The following is a 15,938-nucleotide window of genomic DNA, read 5'->3' as shown; positions in this document are numbered from 1 at the left end:
CAACATGGATGGACCTAGAGGATATTATGCCAAGTGAAATAAGTCGGGCAGAGAAAGACAAATACCATATGATCTCACCTGTATGTGGAATCCAATGGCTGTCTGTCTGAGGGCATTATCTGGCCACAGCAATGTGCTTGGTTCACACAAGGGGAAGGTCAAGAGTGTCAGGGAATCAACACGTTTCCCCGGGGTTCCCCTCAACCAGTGATGTATGGGAATTGATGAATAAACACAACTTCCTCACCTTTCAAGTGTGACAACTATGGGGCACGTTTGTGATCTCCCACAGTGCTAACCTGCTCATCCACACACCGGAATGGCCTTCCTCCCTTTCCGGCTTTATGTTCCCCTTTCCTCATCCATGTTTCTTGGGATCACCTCCCAACACTGCCGACAGTCAAATCCCTGTTTCAATGTCTGATTCTGAAGGACCCAAACTAGGGCAGAGGGATCAGGGTACTTGACATCTAACTATGGACCACCTTTAGGCACCTCTCGTGTCCTTCTTTCCATGACACCCTGCATTTACTCTTAGGAATTGCCTCCACACCCCAACTTTTCATGGGACAGCGTCACACATTCTTCTTCCTTTCCGTGAAAATCTTAAATGATCAGATTGGCATTCAAAGCCCACCAAACCTGATACCACCGACTTCCCACCATGCACGTCTCCCACGCCACTCCCTCCCTGCATGTCTGTGTTTCATCTACACCGTTCTACTCTCCATTCTGTCAATGTGCCCTTCAAAAGTTCACACCTCTTTGCTTTTACACAAATGTTTTCGCTGTGCCCTAAATGGCTTTTGAAGGGTCTCCATGACTACCCTAATGTCCTCCACACTGCTGAAAAGAATTTTGTTTCCAACTGCTAGACCTCTTCTTCCCCATTTTCAGTTACAAGTAAAGTTGTGGAATTTAGTGGAGATTCCAGTTTTTGTTGGTGGCCTGTGTTTAAATGTGACAGTCCACCAACACTACCTATGTGAGGCCGTGAGATTTACATGGACAACATGAGCATTAAACGGGAACACGCCAGAAAATCCTTTGTGCAGTGACTTTGTAAGAATTTCATTGGCAGTGTGACTAACTTTCCTACTTTGTAAATTCAGGTTTACATATGTGGCGTTTTACTGACATGCAACTAGTTTTTTTCTTCTTCTTCTTCCTGCTGAAAAATAGGATAAATACAGTAAAGCCTCCCTAATCACACATTCTTCTTTCGTGAAATCTTAGCCGTTGGAGATTTACTTTTGTGTATCTCTTTGATAACCTTGAGGATATTTTAGAACAGAAAAATGAAAATGGTTGAGATGTGTGTTTTAAAATCAGTACTTCGCTGAACACTTGGATGGAGGGCCAGAAAAAGAAAAAAGTGCTTTTTGATATGCATATTATTTGCTACAAAGCAAAACAAACTTACAAACATATCCTTGAAATCAGAGGAAACAGAATCCCCGAAGAGTTTCTGGTAACCAAGGGATGGTAATTTGAAATGCATCATATTTTAATGTTATTTAAGCCAAGACAGCAAGATAGGGCTGTTAAGGGCATGAATTCTAGCTTGGTTCAAAAATCCTGGCTCCATCACTTACTAACTGTGTGATCTCAGGCAAGTGTAAAACCTTCCGATGCTTCAGTTTTGTCACCTATAAAAGGGGTGTAATGATAAAGTCCACCTCTCAGGGCTGTTGGGAAGGTAAGAGAATTAATACATACATAGCTCTTTTTCATAGCATATTATATATAGTATATATAATAGCAATTATAATGGCACTGTAAATGCCATTATAATTATACTTTTTGTTATCATTACTATTATATGACGTCTTTAGTAGCTCTTTTATTTAGTGGTTTTATTTTCTTCCTTGAGGGAACTTGAATGTCTTTTTAAAGGCTTGGCTCATCTCAACCCCAGTTTTTCTGTGTAGTCTTTAGTTTCTCATCTGGAGATTCTTCTATCACATGCTTTTTATTTTCCTTACATTTCAATGGGGTCGGGGGAGCGCTGCTTTTCCAACAACTATTTATATGGAGTAACTGATGCCAGGCCAGGGTATGCTATGCTGAATACTTTATTTATATTTTTATGTAAACATAATTTGCTTTGTAGGCACAATATAACAAAAGCTCTAAAGCCACAAATACATTAGACAATGTTTCAGTTCACTCCAATCAAGCTTAAATTACAGAGAAGCCTTCACAGTTCCTTTAAGGCAAACTGAGACATTCTTTACCCTTCCTTCAGAAAAACAATCACGTGATGGGAAAGAAGGTGCTTAAAATGACAGTGCCCTAATTGGTTAATTTTGATATATATATAGATGTAGTTTTTATTCTTCGTGGCATAAATCGATCAGACTCTCTTGGTCAAACTCTAGTTGTTTCTTCTCATTCTGTATTCTGAGGATACGATAAAGGGTTTTCTATAACCGACTGGTATTTTTTGTGATTATTATATTAACCTTGCTAGTTGTAAAAACAGATTTGGGGAGGAGTGACTTTTTATGTTTCTCCTCTGGATATAACAAAGGCCGTCTGGATTCTGAATCTAGAGTTCCCTCTCACCTGGCAGCAGAGAGCACTGATATGGCCAGTGGCTCTTTGTTTCCCCAGCCCTGGAAAATGCCATTCCTGTCCAGCTCACCAGGGGTATCACTTGGGTTGCGGCTCTTCTTAAGACCCCCACTGTCAGCTAGGTTATGGGAGAAACATGACTAACAATACAACATTTGGCAAAGGTATTTGGGGGAGAAAACATCAACATTATCTCTCTAAATGGCCCAGAACTGGAATATTGGTGAGTCCTGGGGTAGGAAGAGAAGAGGATCCTGTCCTCTCTGAGACACTCATCTCTCTGCACGTCAGATGGCAGCACCCTTTCTCGGCTTCATTTTTCACACGTACAGTCACAATGAGGAGAAACTCCCTTCAGATAAATATTTGGCATAAATAAGTCATCATCACAAGCTTAGGATAGGAAAAACAGAACATGATTAATGAGGTGACATTTGTTATAAAAGGACTTTGGACATAAAACAGGTACTGGCTGAAATGCGTTCATTCCCATCACTTTGGGGGAAGAGTTGGATCTACCCCAAGGCTCATTGCTGGCGAGATCGGGCAGTGTGGGAACCCTCCAGCGTCTTCCAGGAGGGAAAATGAGTTGGGGGCGCTAATCACCTGGGCTTCTTGGGTCTCCAGCATGGTGTGTGAGTGATAGAGTCAGCATTTTGGGCCAAAAGAACTAGGAGGAGGGAACGAGGCACCCCTTGGTGGAGACATGGAGCCTCTTTCTCTTCCTGCAGGCGAACTGTTCACCTCAAGCCATGTAAAGTCGGGTGGGGTTGAGGATGGGTTTTCTTAGAAGTTTAGGAGCTGGAAAATGGGACAAGCGTGTACAGTCAAGTAGTTTGGTCCCCATTCCCCAAACGAGGGGTCCTGCAAAGAGTAGGCACCATAATTTCATATTTCAGAGGAGAGGAACTGCACGTTTGGCATCTGATACTGAGCGTCAACCTTCGTATCACTAGAATTTGTCACATGGTAGAACGTGCCTTGGCAAGTAACGAGATACTGATTGATTTTTTTCCAAATATGGTCTACAGAGCGGTCTTCCTTGGGGGATCCACAGCACAGGTGGCTGCTCACTACTAGGAAAGGAATATAGTAAAATTGGTAAAGCCAATGGCAAGTGTGCAAACATAGGCGAGTCTCAGTAATGACTTCTGAAATAGTCCCACACGTGGTGAATTTTCTTAGAATTAAAATGAAATATATACGGCGGATATCGGGGTAGGGGGAGAGGATTTTGCTTGTGAGATGTGGTTTCAGAGGCGAAATCTCCATGGCTGGTCCTCAGCCTCATGCTGTTGACCCATCCTTTATCCTGAAAAATTCATATCTGTTCCATGTGTCTATGGCTAAGAACCAGTGAAGGGATCAAGCATCAAAGGGTAAGAGGCAAGTAGGTCAAACTTTGGACCATGGAACAACTGAATGGATGTAAGGAAGTTGTTGCCTCTTAAAAGGGGAGAGGGAAAGTATTATTTGGAGAGGTCTTAAGTTTACGGGCTCATGGAAACATCTCCTGGCCTACCCTCTTTCTGCCAGCCAAATCGGCAAAAGCTCTCATCAGAAGCATGGGTGGCTGGCAGTGAAAAGTGTCACTGGCCTGAAAAATTCTAGGATGTGGGTCGCGCTCTGTGACAATACCTTTCGATCCAAACTTGTCTTTGCCCACATCTGGTCTCTTAGGCATAGGGCCTGGGGGCTTGTATTAATTTGCAAGGCTGTTCTAGAACCATCCAGAAGGACCCAAAGATGAACGGTTTTGAAACAGGGGAGAAGGGAGAGTGTCACACACAGATGGGGGAGGGACATAATACTATATGGAGGGGGTTGGCACTTAATTTCAAAACACAACAGTGATCAACAGCTTTATAGCTCAGCTGACTGCAGACAAACACGATACACTGGACTACAGCATTTGTTCACTGGGGCACAGAAGAGCTTTCTCAGCTGGCTTCTCTTCTTCCAAACCGTCCTTCCTTCTTCTGCCTGGGTCCTGGTTACTGGATGAAGGGCATCCGCTCCTTGTTCTCACCATCCCCCTCGTGGTCTTCCTCCTCTTCTCCCGCCTCGCTGGTCTCTGTGCTGTCGTTGGCCATCTGTAATTCAACAGAGGACTTGTGAGAGGGCTCTGCAACCTGACCGCCACCTTCTCTAAGCATCTGACGAAGCCATGTGGGAGGGCGTCTTTAAAGGCCGAGAGCTAGCGCTGCTTGCTTCCCCAGGAAGGCAGTGTGGTGTTAGCTGCTGTATGTTGGGCACCCTCAAGAAGCAGGCTCTGAGATAAGCATTTGAGTGCCAGGATTTGGAATTTGGGAGACGATTCCTTCGAGCCCAGTCTTCTGTCCAGGTGGGCAGTGGCCTCCACCCACCACAGAGACGCTCCAAATACCACAGATCTCATAGACCCACTCTCCATCATCTCGTTGTTTCTTTAGGTCCCAGGGTAAAAGTCTTCCCGAGATTCAGAAACAAGGATAATGGCATATGCCAAGGCAAGTTTGGAGTTGTCACCATGAAAGGTGGGCTTTTCATCTCCTGCTCTAATAAAATCCTCCCCAACCCCCCACGCCCCAAGCGTGGTCTAGCAGGCCTTCCTACCGGCCAGAGGACCCAGCAGGACCTCATGCATAATGGAAGCAAGTGGGAAGCCACTATCAGCTATTTGGCTTGAAAGCAATAAGCAGTCCAGGACCTGTCTGCCTTGTACTGATGGACCTGAAACAGACTTGGTCACGTGTTTAAAGAACATAATGCAGTTACATAGAAGACCCGGGATCCCAGCTGCCTTCTCCTCTTTAACCTGATTCCCTCATCTGCCTTCATACATTTGCTGGGCACAGTCCCGGAACTTAGTAAGCATTTCATAAACTATATCCATATTGCTGTCCGTCACTTACACGTTGTAAAATGCCCTCTCATTAAACCGTCCGTTGAGAGAAATGGCCATGATACATAAACTACGTTATGGTTATAAAATCCAAATAAACACTTTAAAAAATACACACGTTGGACGATAATATGCAAGAAATTTTAATTCTTTCTCTTTCGTAATGACTGATGCAGCTCTAAGACTAAACATGTGAGAAAACAAAACAAAACAAAAAGCCTTCCTAAGTATTTTCTCTGTAAAACCTTTCCTAGGACTTAGTGTGTATGCGAAAATGTTTTATGCATATCCTTCTAATTGACTTGTGAGATTTGATCGATCTCCAAAATACAGACGGGGTCGCTGAAGCTGGAGCGGCAAAGTAATTGCCCGGGGCCCACACAGGGGCTCAGATCGTGGCTTTGAATCCTGCAGTCTGGTGGCAGTCTGTGTGGTGACCACCACACTACACAGCTCCCTCAAGTGGTCCTTGCAAGACCAGCTGGGATGTGAGTTTGACAGGCTTCCCCCCGTCAGGTCCCTGAATAGAAAGGTTTCATCCTGGTAAAAGCTAACGAAAATCAATGGAATCATCAGGAGGCATCTCGAAGCAGTTGGCATCAGCCTGTCGAGCATGTGAATGTGAATTTATTGGATTTTACCAGGAATTCCTTCTACTTGTGGCAGCCAAGAGATAGCACTTAGAGTAGACACAGGTCGATTGTTTCTATCCTTTCCCGACTGCCCTCAGAGTGCTCTTGAAATGCTCTCACGGAAGCATTTTCCTTTCTTTCTCAGTATCTATCTCAATTTGTAACTAACCCCTCATTTGCAAGATCATTTGTCCACCCCTGGTCTCCTGCGCCGGCCCAGGAGCTGCCTGGATTTCCCTCTGCTCTACCTGTGCCTGCACCTGATAAGACCTCTTGTGTTGAACTGAACGGATCCCTCTGCTGTTGACTCACCAGTGGAGTTGGGGTCTTCTCTACATCCAGAATTAACTTGCCAATGTTCCCTCGGTCGTGGATCCGCTGCATAGCCTCCTTCACCTGAGAGATGGGGATTAAAATGGAAATGCTGGTGAGGTGAAATGTCACCCAAGTATAAAGGGCTGGAAAGCCAAGCCACCGGATGCCCACCAGGGCGCGCTGTGGTTTAAGTTTAGTTGCTAAACCTGAGAGGGTTTTGGACATTGGGTGCAAATAAATTCTGGTTGTGTCACTCACATACTCTGATCTGTACAAGCAACTTGGTGTCCAGGGTCTAAAACATGAGAGTGATAGCTCCTGAAATAAGTACACTAAAATTTCCTTTTAAAAGGGGCGGAGGCAGGCGGGTTCTGTGAAGTTCCAAGAGGTACACGCTGCAGAGTGGCAGGGCACATCAGTGTCAATTTTGTCCACTAAAATTATTTTTTTGAGGGTCATTTGTGCCCTGCTTACCATAGTGTTATATCACTGTGACTCATAATTTGGCTAAAGTGACTCATTACTCAGGCTGAACTACATTCAAGAAAATTCCCATGATTTCTGGTATTGGGTGAAAATTTTGTCTCCACTGAACTAGTTCAATGGAGTATATTTCCCCAGTATTAGTATCTCCCCAGAAAAAAGGACCTACTTTTTTTTCCCAAATGATGGGGGCCAACAGATGTCTAATGGGACATCTTTATCAGAGCAAGAGTGTGACATAATCTGATTTATGCTTTGAGCATCGCTTTCTGCAGCCCTATGGAAAATGAACTGCAGGGGGCGCTGTGAGGATTAAATGAGATAAGGGAAGGCAGTGCTTGGCATCTTACGTCCTCTGCATTTCTTAGTGATTTCTAAATGGAAAGTCAACATCTCTTGATTTAAAAAAAAAAAAAAAAACACAAAACAATTTCAATAGATCTAGTCTAAATATTTTCCCTAAAGTCTCAGATTTTTAAAATATTTTTGTATATTCATTCAGTCCACAACACTCATTAAATGTTGCTTATAGGCTAGATGCCATGGCTTAACAAACAAAAAAAAAAATTAAAAGCTCAGCTACGGTATCTGCCTTTGAAGAACACACTGTGGGGCTGATAGAGCAGTGTTTGCTTATATAAAAACCAAAGCCGTTTTCTCATTTGGATAAAAACTTGACAGAGCCATTAAAATATGTGTATTCTAATTGCTTTTTTAAGGCTTTATCCTAAAGACATAATTCAAATTATGGGGAGAAAATCTTGCCGCACAAAAGAAACTCAATCACAACATTGCTTTTAATGGCAAAGCACTGAAGCGACTTACGCATCACAGAATACAGGAACGCTTAAGTAAACCATGGCGCTTACATTTATCAACTGAATGGAGCTCTTATATAGCTGTTAAAGTGCTAATTATAAAGAATGTACAACGGGATTTAATGCCTTTATAATGGTGTTAAATGGGAACATCAAGATGTATATTTTTATCTGCATTCCCGTAAAAACATGGACATCCTAAAATAACTACACTGGGATTCAGATATATGATAAAACATTACGTAGGGAAAATGAGTGCCTTTTCACTCTAGTGTCCAAACGTTGTTGTTTGGTAACATGTTATGAAATCTGTATTTCATATAAATTAAACGGATCTTTAAGAGTAGACTTTGGATAACCTAGCATGGGTTAGCATCAACCTCTTTTATATACGGATAGTGTCGTATGATTGGTAAATTTCCTGACCCTAAAACATAATCCGGTAGATTTCTTCTATTTCCGTGTGAATGTTGCTTTTCCAATTTGGTCATAATAATAGCTACCGTTTACTGAGAATCTTTAAATATCATGGCGGAAATCTTCTAAAATGGCTCCTAAGTGACCCCACGTCCTGACACTCACACACATGTGTCATCCCCTCTCCATGAACGTGGGCTAGACCTAGTAACTTGCTTCTAACCAGTAGAACACAGCAAAAGAGATGGGAGGTCACTTCCAAAACTAGGTTATAAAAGATGGTGACCTCTCTTGCAGTCTCTCTTTATCTGGCTCTTCTTACCTTCTTGCTCTGATGACATAAGCCACCACATTGTAAACTGCCCTATGGAAAGGCCCACATGGCAACTCTTGCCAACAGCCAGAGAGAAACTGATATCCTCAGTCCAAAAGCCCCTGACAGACTGGATCCTGCCAACAGCCAGAGAGAAACTGATATCCTCAGTCTAAAAGCCCCTGACAGACTGGATCCTGCCAACAGCCAATGAGAGAGCTTGGAAGCAGATCTTTCCCCAGTTGAGCCTTGAAATGAGACCACAACCCTCGCTGACACCTGAATTGCAGCTTTGGGATAGACCCTGAACCAAAGGACCCAGCTAAACCATGACCAGATTCCTCACCCACAAAAACTGTGAGATCATAAATGTTGTTTTGAGTCAGTAAGTTTTTGGGGTAATTTATTATGTAGTAATAGATAACTAATACATTCTTACCTTGCATACGTAATTCTTACCTTGAAAGATATATATTACACCCATTTTACAGATAAGTACCTGATGCTCAAGGATATAAGCAATTGGTCCAAAGACTCTGTGGCTATCGACAACAGAACTGTGGTTCAAATTCAGGTTGTCAGACTTCAAAACTGATGCTTTTTCCCAATTCCACCCAGACTGTGTTGCTTCCTTTGATTCTCAAAGGCAAGGGAAGGTGGTAGGTAACATCTCACATAATGGTTTCCCAGAATTCAGTTGTTTATTACCCTGGTAAGTCATTAAACACTTGGAAACTCCTTGGAGGTTAAGAACAATTTTTAAAGCTGCTTCTCCAGTAAGACAGAGCCAAAAAAAAGGGAAACGCTGTTTTCCTACCAGTTAAAGCTTATTGTGCTGCCAGAAAAAAGTCCCCTGCAGGGCTGGCTCTAATCTGCATATTTTTTAGACATTTCTTTCTGAAATGAACTGACTCTTTGAAGTCTCTTACATGGGGAAATGGAGAAAGGGTTAGGAGTCCTTCCAAGAGATGAGGAAAACAGTCTGACCCCCAGCAATGCTGTTTGAGTTTACATCTCTTGGAGATGTAAAGTCTTTTATGATGATAACTTAGAAGGAAAGAAACTATGACTTCTTGATCAGTTCTTTATCAGTTGCGGTGTAAGGCATTTTACATATGTTACTTCATTTTATCTGCACACGAAGCCTTTGAGGTGAGTACTGGCATTATAGCATTATAGTTTCACAGATGAGAATCCCAAAGGTGAAAAATGTAAGGCATCTGTCCCAGGTTGCCATCTGAAAGGTGGTTAGAAACCACATGGAAATTCAGAGAGGAGCTTCCGCTTTTCAGGACTCTGGACAAAATCCAGGACAGGGCTCTGCAGTCTGCGCCCTAAAACTACCCTCAAATAATAGCATCGCAGGGTAAAGTGTGCAAAAAGAAATTTTACTCCCAAGTTACCAGTTTACAAACGGAGGTGCTCCAGCAGATGACAGTATCCAGAAGATGGAGGTGACAGCCTCCATGAAGCTACTTGTCTCTCTTGAGGCTACCAGAGAGATTTTTCTAAGGCGCCCTTCTGCTTAAGACCTTTACCCACAGCACTCAAGAGAAAAGTCTCGGAGACCTGCATTGCCTGATACCGTAGCCGCTCGTGGCACTGAGCACTTGCAGTGCGGTTAGCACAAACTGCGATGTTCTGGAATGTAAAACGCACACCAGATTTCAAAGACTTCATCACAGTAAGAGAGAATACCACCGACCTCATTGAGAATTGTTGACACTGATTACATGTTAAAATGATAAGATTTTAAATATTCTGGGTAAGTACAACATATCAGTAAGGTTCATCCCGTCTGCTTTTCACTTTTCTGAATGTGGCTGCTAGGAAATGTGACACGTGGCACGAGGCTCACGTTATAATCGTGCTGGACGGCACTGGACGCAGTTGTTAGGAGCTGACATCTCCTCCCCTTTCTGGCTTTATTGCTTCTCCTTCTCCTCTGCCAGCTCTCTCACATCCACCACTGCAGACGTACGTGAAGTTCACGGGGCCTCTCAACTTGGTGCCTCTGGGTTCCTTCCTGGAGTGCCCCGGTCCTGCAGCTCACTCAGATTTGTCTTGCGGCTGTCAGTTTCACTGTGAACTCTGCTAGGGAGCTGCTCTGCTCTCCTCACCCCTGCCCCTCACATCTGGGCCAGGTCTCCTTTGGGCTCCTTCAGCCCCTCGGAGCAGCTATAACATCCCCCTGACCCTCGGCTTGGGGTTTTTTTGTCAGCCGCTCTCGTCTCCGTCGCAAGTCTAGACCATCTGCGCTGTGCCACAGATGTAACCAAGATTTCTCTAATTAGTCATATTAAGCAATGTAGAGAGAAACCGGTGAAATTAATTTTAACCACATATTTCTTAGCCAAAGCTATCTAAAATATTAGCATTTGAATATATGCTCAACATAATAAAAGTATTGATAAGATATTATATATTCCTTTTCTTTTGTTACCAAGTGTTTGGAAGCCAGGATGTATTTCACGCTTATGGCCTGTCTCAGTTCAGACTAGCCTCACTTGAAGAGCCTAGCGGCTGCCTGTGGCTCATGACGGCCGTATCGGAGAGAGCAGTTCTTAGATGGGCAGGACAGTGGCACCAACCTCAGGACACCAGTGCAAAGGAGTATCTGGCTTATGATGGACTACAGAACGAATGAATGAATGAGTGAGCACCTGGATGTGTGGAGAGAGTGAGATGCCGTGTTTCCATCTTGTCTATCTCACATCCCAGAGTCCCTGGCCCAGGCAGCTGTCTGTTGGTGGCCTGCTCGGTGCTGCCTGGGGTGCCCAGTGGCTTCTGTACATAATCAGGCCATGGTCCCCCACACCCCATCTGAGATACCACTGCCAGCTGCATGGCTGGCTACGTATGGTCTTAGCAGCTGGATTTTGCAGAGCTAAGGATTCTGGGCACACTCAGGCCATCTCCACTGCAGCTGGTTTCCCGTCCTGATAGTGGGAGTCATGTCATTGAAACACCTCAAGATGCCAAGATCCGGAGTACAGAGGCCATCTGAGTCTTTTCTGACGCTTCTTCGTCCTGGGAAGCCGCCTCAATACCATCCCAAGCCGATGGTGGCAGGAAGCAGTGAGAATATCCCTGAGTTCTCGGCTCTGCTTTGATTCAGCGATGTCACTCTGGCAAGTCACTTTGTCTCTTTGCCCCTCACTTTCTCAATATGGTAGGTGATAACAGCTATTCTTCTCTCTCTTCTGTTCAGTCACTCATTCAACGGTGTCAACACCCTGTTCTAGCAGCTGAGTATAGAGCAATGGGTGAAACAGATATGCTTTCTCTGTCCTAAGGGAATCACAGCTTCACTTATTAAATAGGCTAATAATAAGAAGAAATTCACAGTTTGAAAAATGTGTTCCTAATGTGTTTATTTAAACTGCTAGAGTTGGTCCTGTACCGTTGGTTCTTGCTTCCACAAAGTCCACTGGCATTTAAGATGGCATTCAAGCATGACCCATGGGAAAATGTCATTGGCTCAGGCCGTGTTTGCAGAGGAGCAGTAGTGTGATTGTTCTGATTTCTGGCTGCGATGGAACTAGAAGAGGTGGGGTTTCTGGAAGCCTGGTAAAACGATGGCGAGCAAACATCTACAAGACCCCCTGCCCTCATGAAGTTTATGGTCTTACAGGAGACACAGACTTACTCAAAGAAGAACTCAAATAAATGCAGGATTGCCACTTGACCATTCTAAGGTGGAGCTATGTGAATGCGGATAGGGGATTTGAACTGGTTGGGAAGATTGGGGAGGGCTCTCTAGAGAACTGATAATCGAGCCGGGATTGAAAGAATGTGTAGGAAGTAGCTAAGATAAGAAAGGAGAGTGGATGATTCCAAGCACAGGGCACAGAACGTGAGAGAAGACTGAAGAGAGGCCAGTGGCTTGAGGACAAAGAGCAAAAGTGAACATGGGGAAAGATGCTGGGAAAGTTGTTTGGGGCCTTTGGAACTATATTCCAAAGAATCCCCAAGGATGAATTTGCCCACACTCAGCATAGAAATCTAGAATACCCTGCAGTCACTTTCTAACTGAATGGTCAGTTCTTTCACACTCGGGTAATGAGGGTTAACAATGCTCAGTCTTTGTTTGGAGCCTCACTTAATGTTTCATAATATTCAATTTCCTTTTGAATGGCGTGTAAGGCAAAAAGTCATTAGGGTAAAAATAACACCACTTAATAATCAGAGCATTTGGCTTGTGCTATGAATAGTAATAAGTCTAGCCACCTAAAAATAGGAATAAAATAAAGATGGGTTATTCCATGGATCACTGTGCCTATTAGGTGCTAAATTAAAAGATTTGAAAATAAAAAATGAGTAATACTATGATTAAGAAGCACATCTACCAAAGTCATCTGTGGAAAATTATTGATATTAATAATCCCAAAGGATTGTGTAAACTCCAAATTGGGTGTTGAAAGGTAACACATTCATTGCAAGAAAACCCGAAATCTGGAATTTCTGTGTTCTGTCAAGTAGCTATGGGAGTCTAAAGTGAGTGAGCCCCCAAGATTTTGATGAAGATGGAAGAGCAATCAGAAAAGGAAAATGTCGGGGACCGTGGATTGACCCATGGGGAAGGCAGAGAAAAGATTCAAACGCTCAAGTTCTTTTGGACCACTTGTACATAGGGTCTTTGCAATATGCAGGGCATGGAGTAGGCTGGGACAAGAGAGGTGACAGGTGCAAAGTTTAAGGTGGTGCTCACTCTCAGTGTCGAGCAAGTGCTGGGTCAGGACCTGAAAATGAGGGTCTCCTTAAATATTGCACTCTTGTCACCTTTATTGCCCAATGCTCGTCCTGGCTGTGCAAGGATGGTTATTACTTTTAAAGGAAGGGAAACATTGAGTAGCTATCATAAGTATCTGCTTGGCCACAGGACAACCAGTGGAGATGCTCCAAGAGGACTTTTAAAGGGGCCATTAGTAAGAACGCTGGCTTTGAAGAGGCAAAAAACATTCTAAGAGTGAGGACAAAAGGAAGGCAAAAATGCAAATGTCAGAATCTGGATGGAGTGACTGGTCCTTTCTCCCTGGGTATTTGGATGCCACAGACACTTTGGATCAAATATGCCTCTCAGGGTCATGAGGGGTTCAAATGAATTAAACATTGAACCAAAAGCCAGGACATCCTGCAGAAATCTGCAATCCATAACCGAGCCAAACCGTGCAGTTTTATCTTATTGTGAACTAAAGCAAAAGATGAGAAAAAGCAAGTTAATTGTCTCCAATGTTTCATTTAGCAAGGTTTCCCAGTGTTGGATTTGGGTGGTTGCATAGAACTGAAGTAGACACTCAATGGATGTTTATTCTAATATGTGAACTGAGGCCTCAGGAAGAGGATAAAAAGGTACATGAGATGATTTCTAGTCCCTGCAGAAAAACATCTGTTGTACAACCTGTAGGACTTTTGAATTGTGATGGGGCACAAAAGAGGAAGTAATTGGGCATGGGAGAGGGATGAAAACCAGGGGAAACTATTGAGAGGAAGTAACTTTTAATCTAAGACTTGAAGGTCAAGTAGAAGTTCGTCATTTAGCCAAATGAATAATCTAAGGAAATATTGCTCTACTCAGAGAATGAGTCATTGATGACCATAAGAGCACGGAGGGTGATGATGGTGAGGTACATTTTCAAAATCGTCATGAATTGCTTAAGTTCTTCCAGTGCGCTAGACATGCGTTAAAAAGTAACCTGAGCTCCTTCCTGCTGCTCCTAAAATTCCACATGAAAATGGAAACACATACAAAATATAATTTCAACTGGTTCTTGCTTTGAATCTTTTACCAAAATCCTCCAACCAGGGAGAGATACTCTGTGTTTGCACCTGGAGGACTCTAGTTCCTTTTTAATGATGTAACTACCTTGCTTCCAGATCCTGCTGGAATTCATGCCCCTAAAGGCTTCCCTGGAATTGCCAAACATGAGAGTTTATGGGAAAGGGTTAAAAGCGTAAGGAGCCCAAAGATCCTTCAAAGCCTTGAAAGTTCTCAAATGGGTAGCCATTTTTTCAAAAGGATGACAGCCAGACCTGCTGACATTTACGAAAGTACACTTTGAAATGTAGAAGTGATCTTTCTTCTGGCTTGGAGAGAAAGGGATTTTTGCAGGTGTTTGCAGGCATTTTTAGTACCTAAGGGAATGGAGATATATTGACTATGTCATTTAGACATCGTTGTCATTTAGACACGTGCTAGGATGTGGAATTAGAGATGGTCAACTGAGGCAGATAAGTCTGGGACCTGTGGAATGGTCTCAAGTAAGGAGTGGAAATAAAAGCGTGATTGTGTTTGTGTAAGAGGTGTTTGCCAAGACAGTGCTTGTGTACAATGCTGGTTCTATCAAAAGCTGGTTCTTGACCACTTTGACCGAAGTGGGGTTTCTCGTGGATCCTCCCACTTAGAGGAAAGAATAGCGGGGGAGTTGGCTCTGGACCGAAGACCATGGTGATATGAGAGTCACCACTGCCTGTAAGTTGTATTAGGAGAAGTTGAGAGTCTCCAGGAAAGAGCAGAATCTGAAAATTAGGTAAATCTAAGGGATGAGGCAGGGGTGATAACGAACAACGTTGTTCATGGTATCACAGCAGCTGACAGATGACAAATGCTTAGCAGGTGCTGTCACTGAGCAAAACACCTTCATGCATGATCTCATTGCATTACATCAACCCCGTGAGGAAAGTGGGAATTTGTCAGACTGTCAATCAGAAGTACATAAAAATATTCCACCTTTTCTTCTTGAGTACTTGTTGATCGTAGAGGAGAGCTGAGATACAGCGAGGGTAAATGGCTTGTTCACGGTTAAATAGTGAAAAATGGGGAAGCCCGATTTCAAACCAAGCTCTGTGTAACTGGAGGGCTTACAGCATGGTTGGCAGGTATGTGAGAGTGGGATGGACAAGGGAGAGTGAAGAAGTAGAAGAAAGGAAGGCCGTGGGTCTCTGGGTACCACTGGATTGTAGACCCAGGGACGCCTTATTTGCTCTGCTTTCATATGCACCTTGCTTCTTCCTTGGCTATGACACTTATTCCATTCTGTCTTGAAGAGTTTCTCCACCTAGGAACTATTGACACTTTGGGTCCCATAAATCTTGATTGTGGGGGGTGTTGTGTGCATTCCAGGATGTTTAGCAGCATTTCTGGCCTCTACTCACTAGATGCCAGTAGCACTCCCCAGTGTGACAAACAAAAATGTTTCCAGACATTGCCGAATTTCCCCTGGGGGTTAATCACCTCCAGCTGAGACCTATGGTGCGCTGGGAGCAAATTCCCCACCTGCATCAAAGGTGGACAGCTGCCTCCTCTCAGTACCCATGTGACACCTGGAACAGGGATTTGCCCACAGGAGATTGGGTGCTGCTCTAGCCCCAGAACTAGGAATAGTGCTGTACACAGCAGGTGCTCCATAACAGAAGAACACAATGTGGTCTCTGACCGCCCAATGCCCATTGGTTAGATTAAGTTTTCTCCAAGTGTGGACTAAAGGCTGCCTGCATCA

The 15,938-nt window shown here is 43.7% G+C and overlaps 1 protein-coding gene across 1 annotated transcript in view; it reads right to left on the bottom strand.

The window, feature by feature from the left end:
- Positions 1 to 2,057: 2,057 nt before the first annotated feature.
- Positions 2,058 to 15,938, bottom strand: part of VAT1L (vesicle amine transport 1 like) — a 144,669-nt gene continuing 130,788 nt past the window's right edge. Inside the window, exons 8-9 of the mRNA XM_033128944.1 lie at positions 6,406 to 6,489; positions 2,058 to 4,670 (exon numbers count right to left, since the gene is read on the bottom strand). Of these exons, the coding sequence (XP_032984835.1) occupies positions 4,572 to 4,670; positions 6,406 to 6,489 (183 nt within the window). The 3' untranslated portion in view covers positions 2,058 to 4,571. The remainder of the gene's footprint in view (positions 4,671 to 6,405; positions 6,490 to 15,938) is intronic.

Source organism: Rhinolophus ferrumequinum, chromosome 15, assembly GCF_004115265.2.
Source record: "Rhinolophus ferrumequinum isolate MPI-CBG mRhiFer1 chromosome 15, mRhiFer1_v1.p, whole genome shotgun sequence".
Taxonomy (NCBI): Eukaryota; Metazoa; Chordata; class Mammalia; order Chiroptera; family Rhinolophidae; genus Rhinolophus; species Rhinolophus ferrumequinum.
Note: the sequence above shows the minus strand (reverse complement) of the source record. Positions and strands in the feature narration are given on the sequence as shown.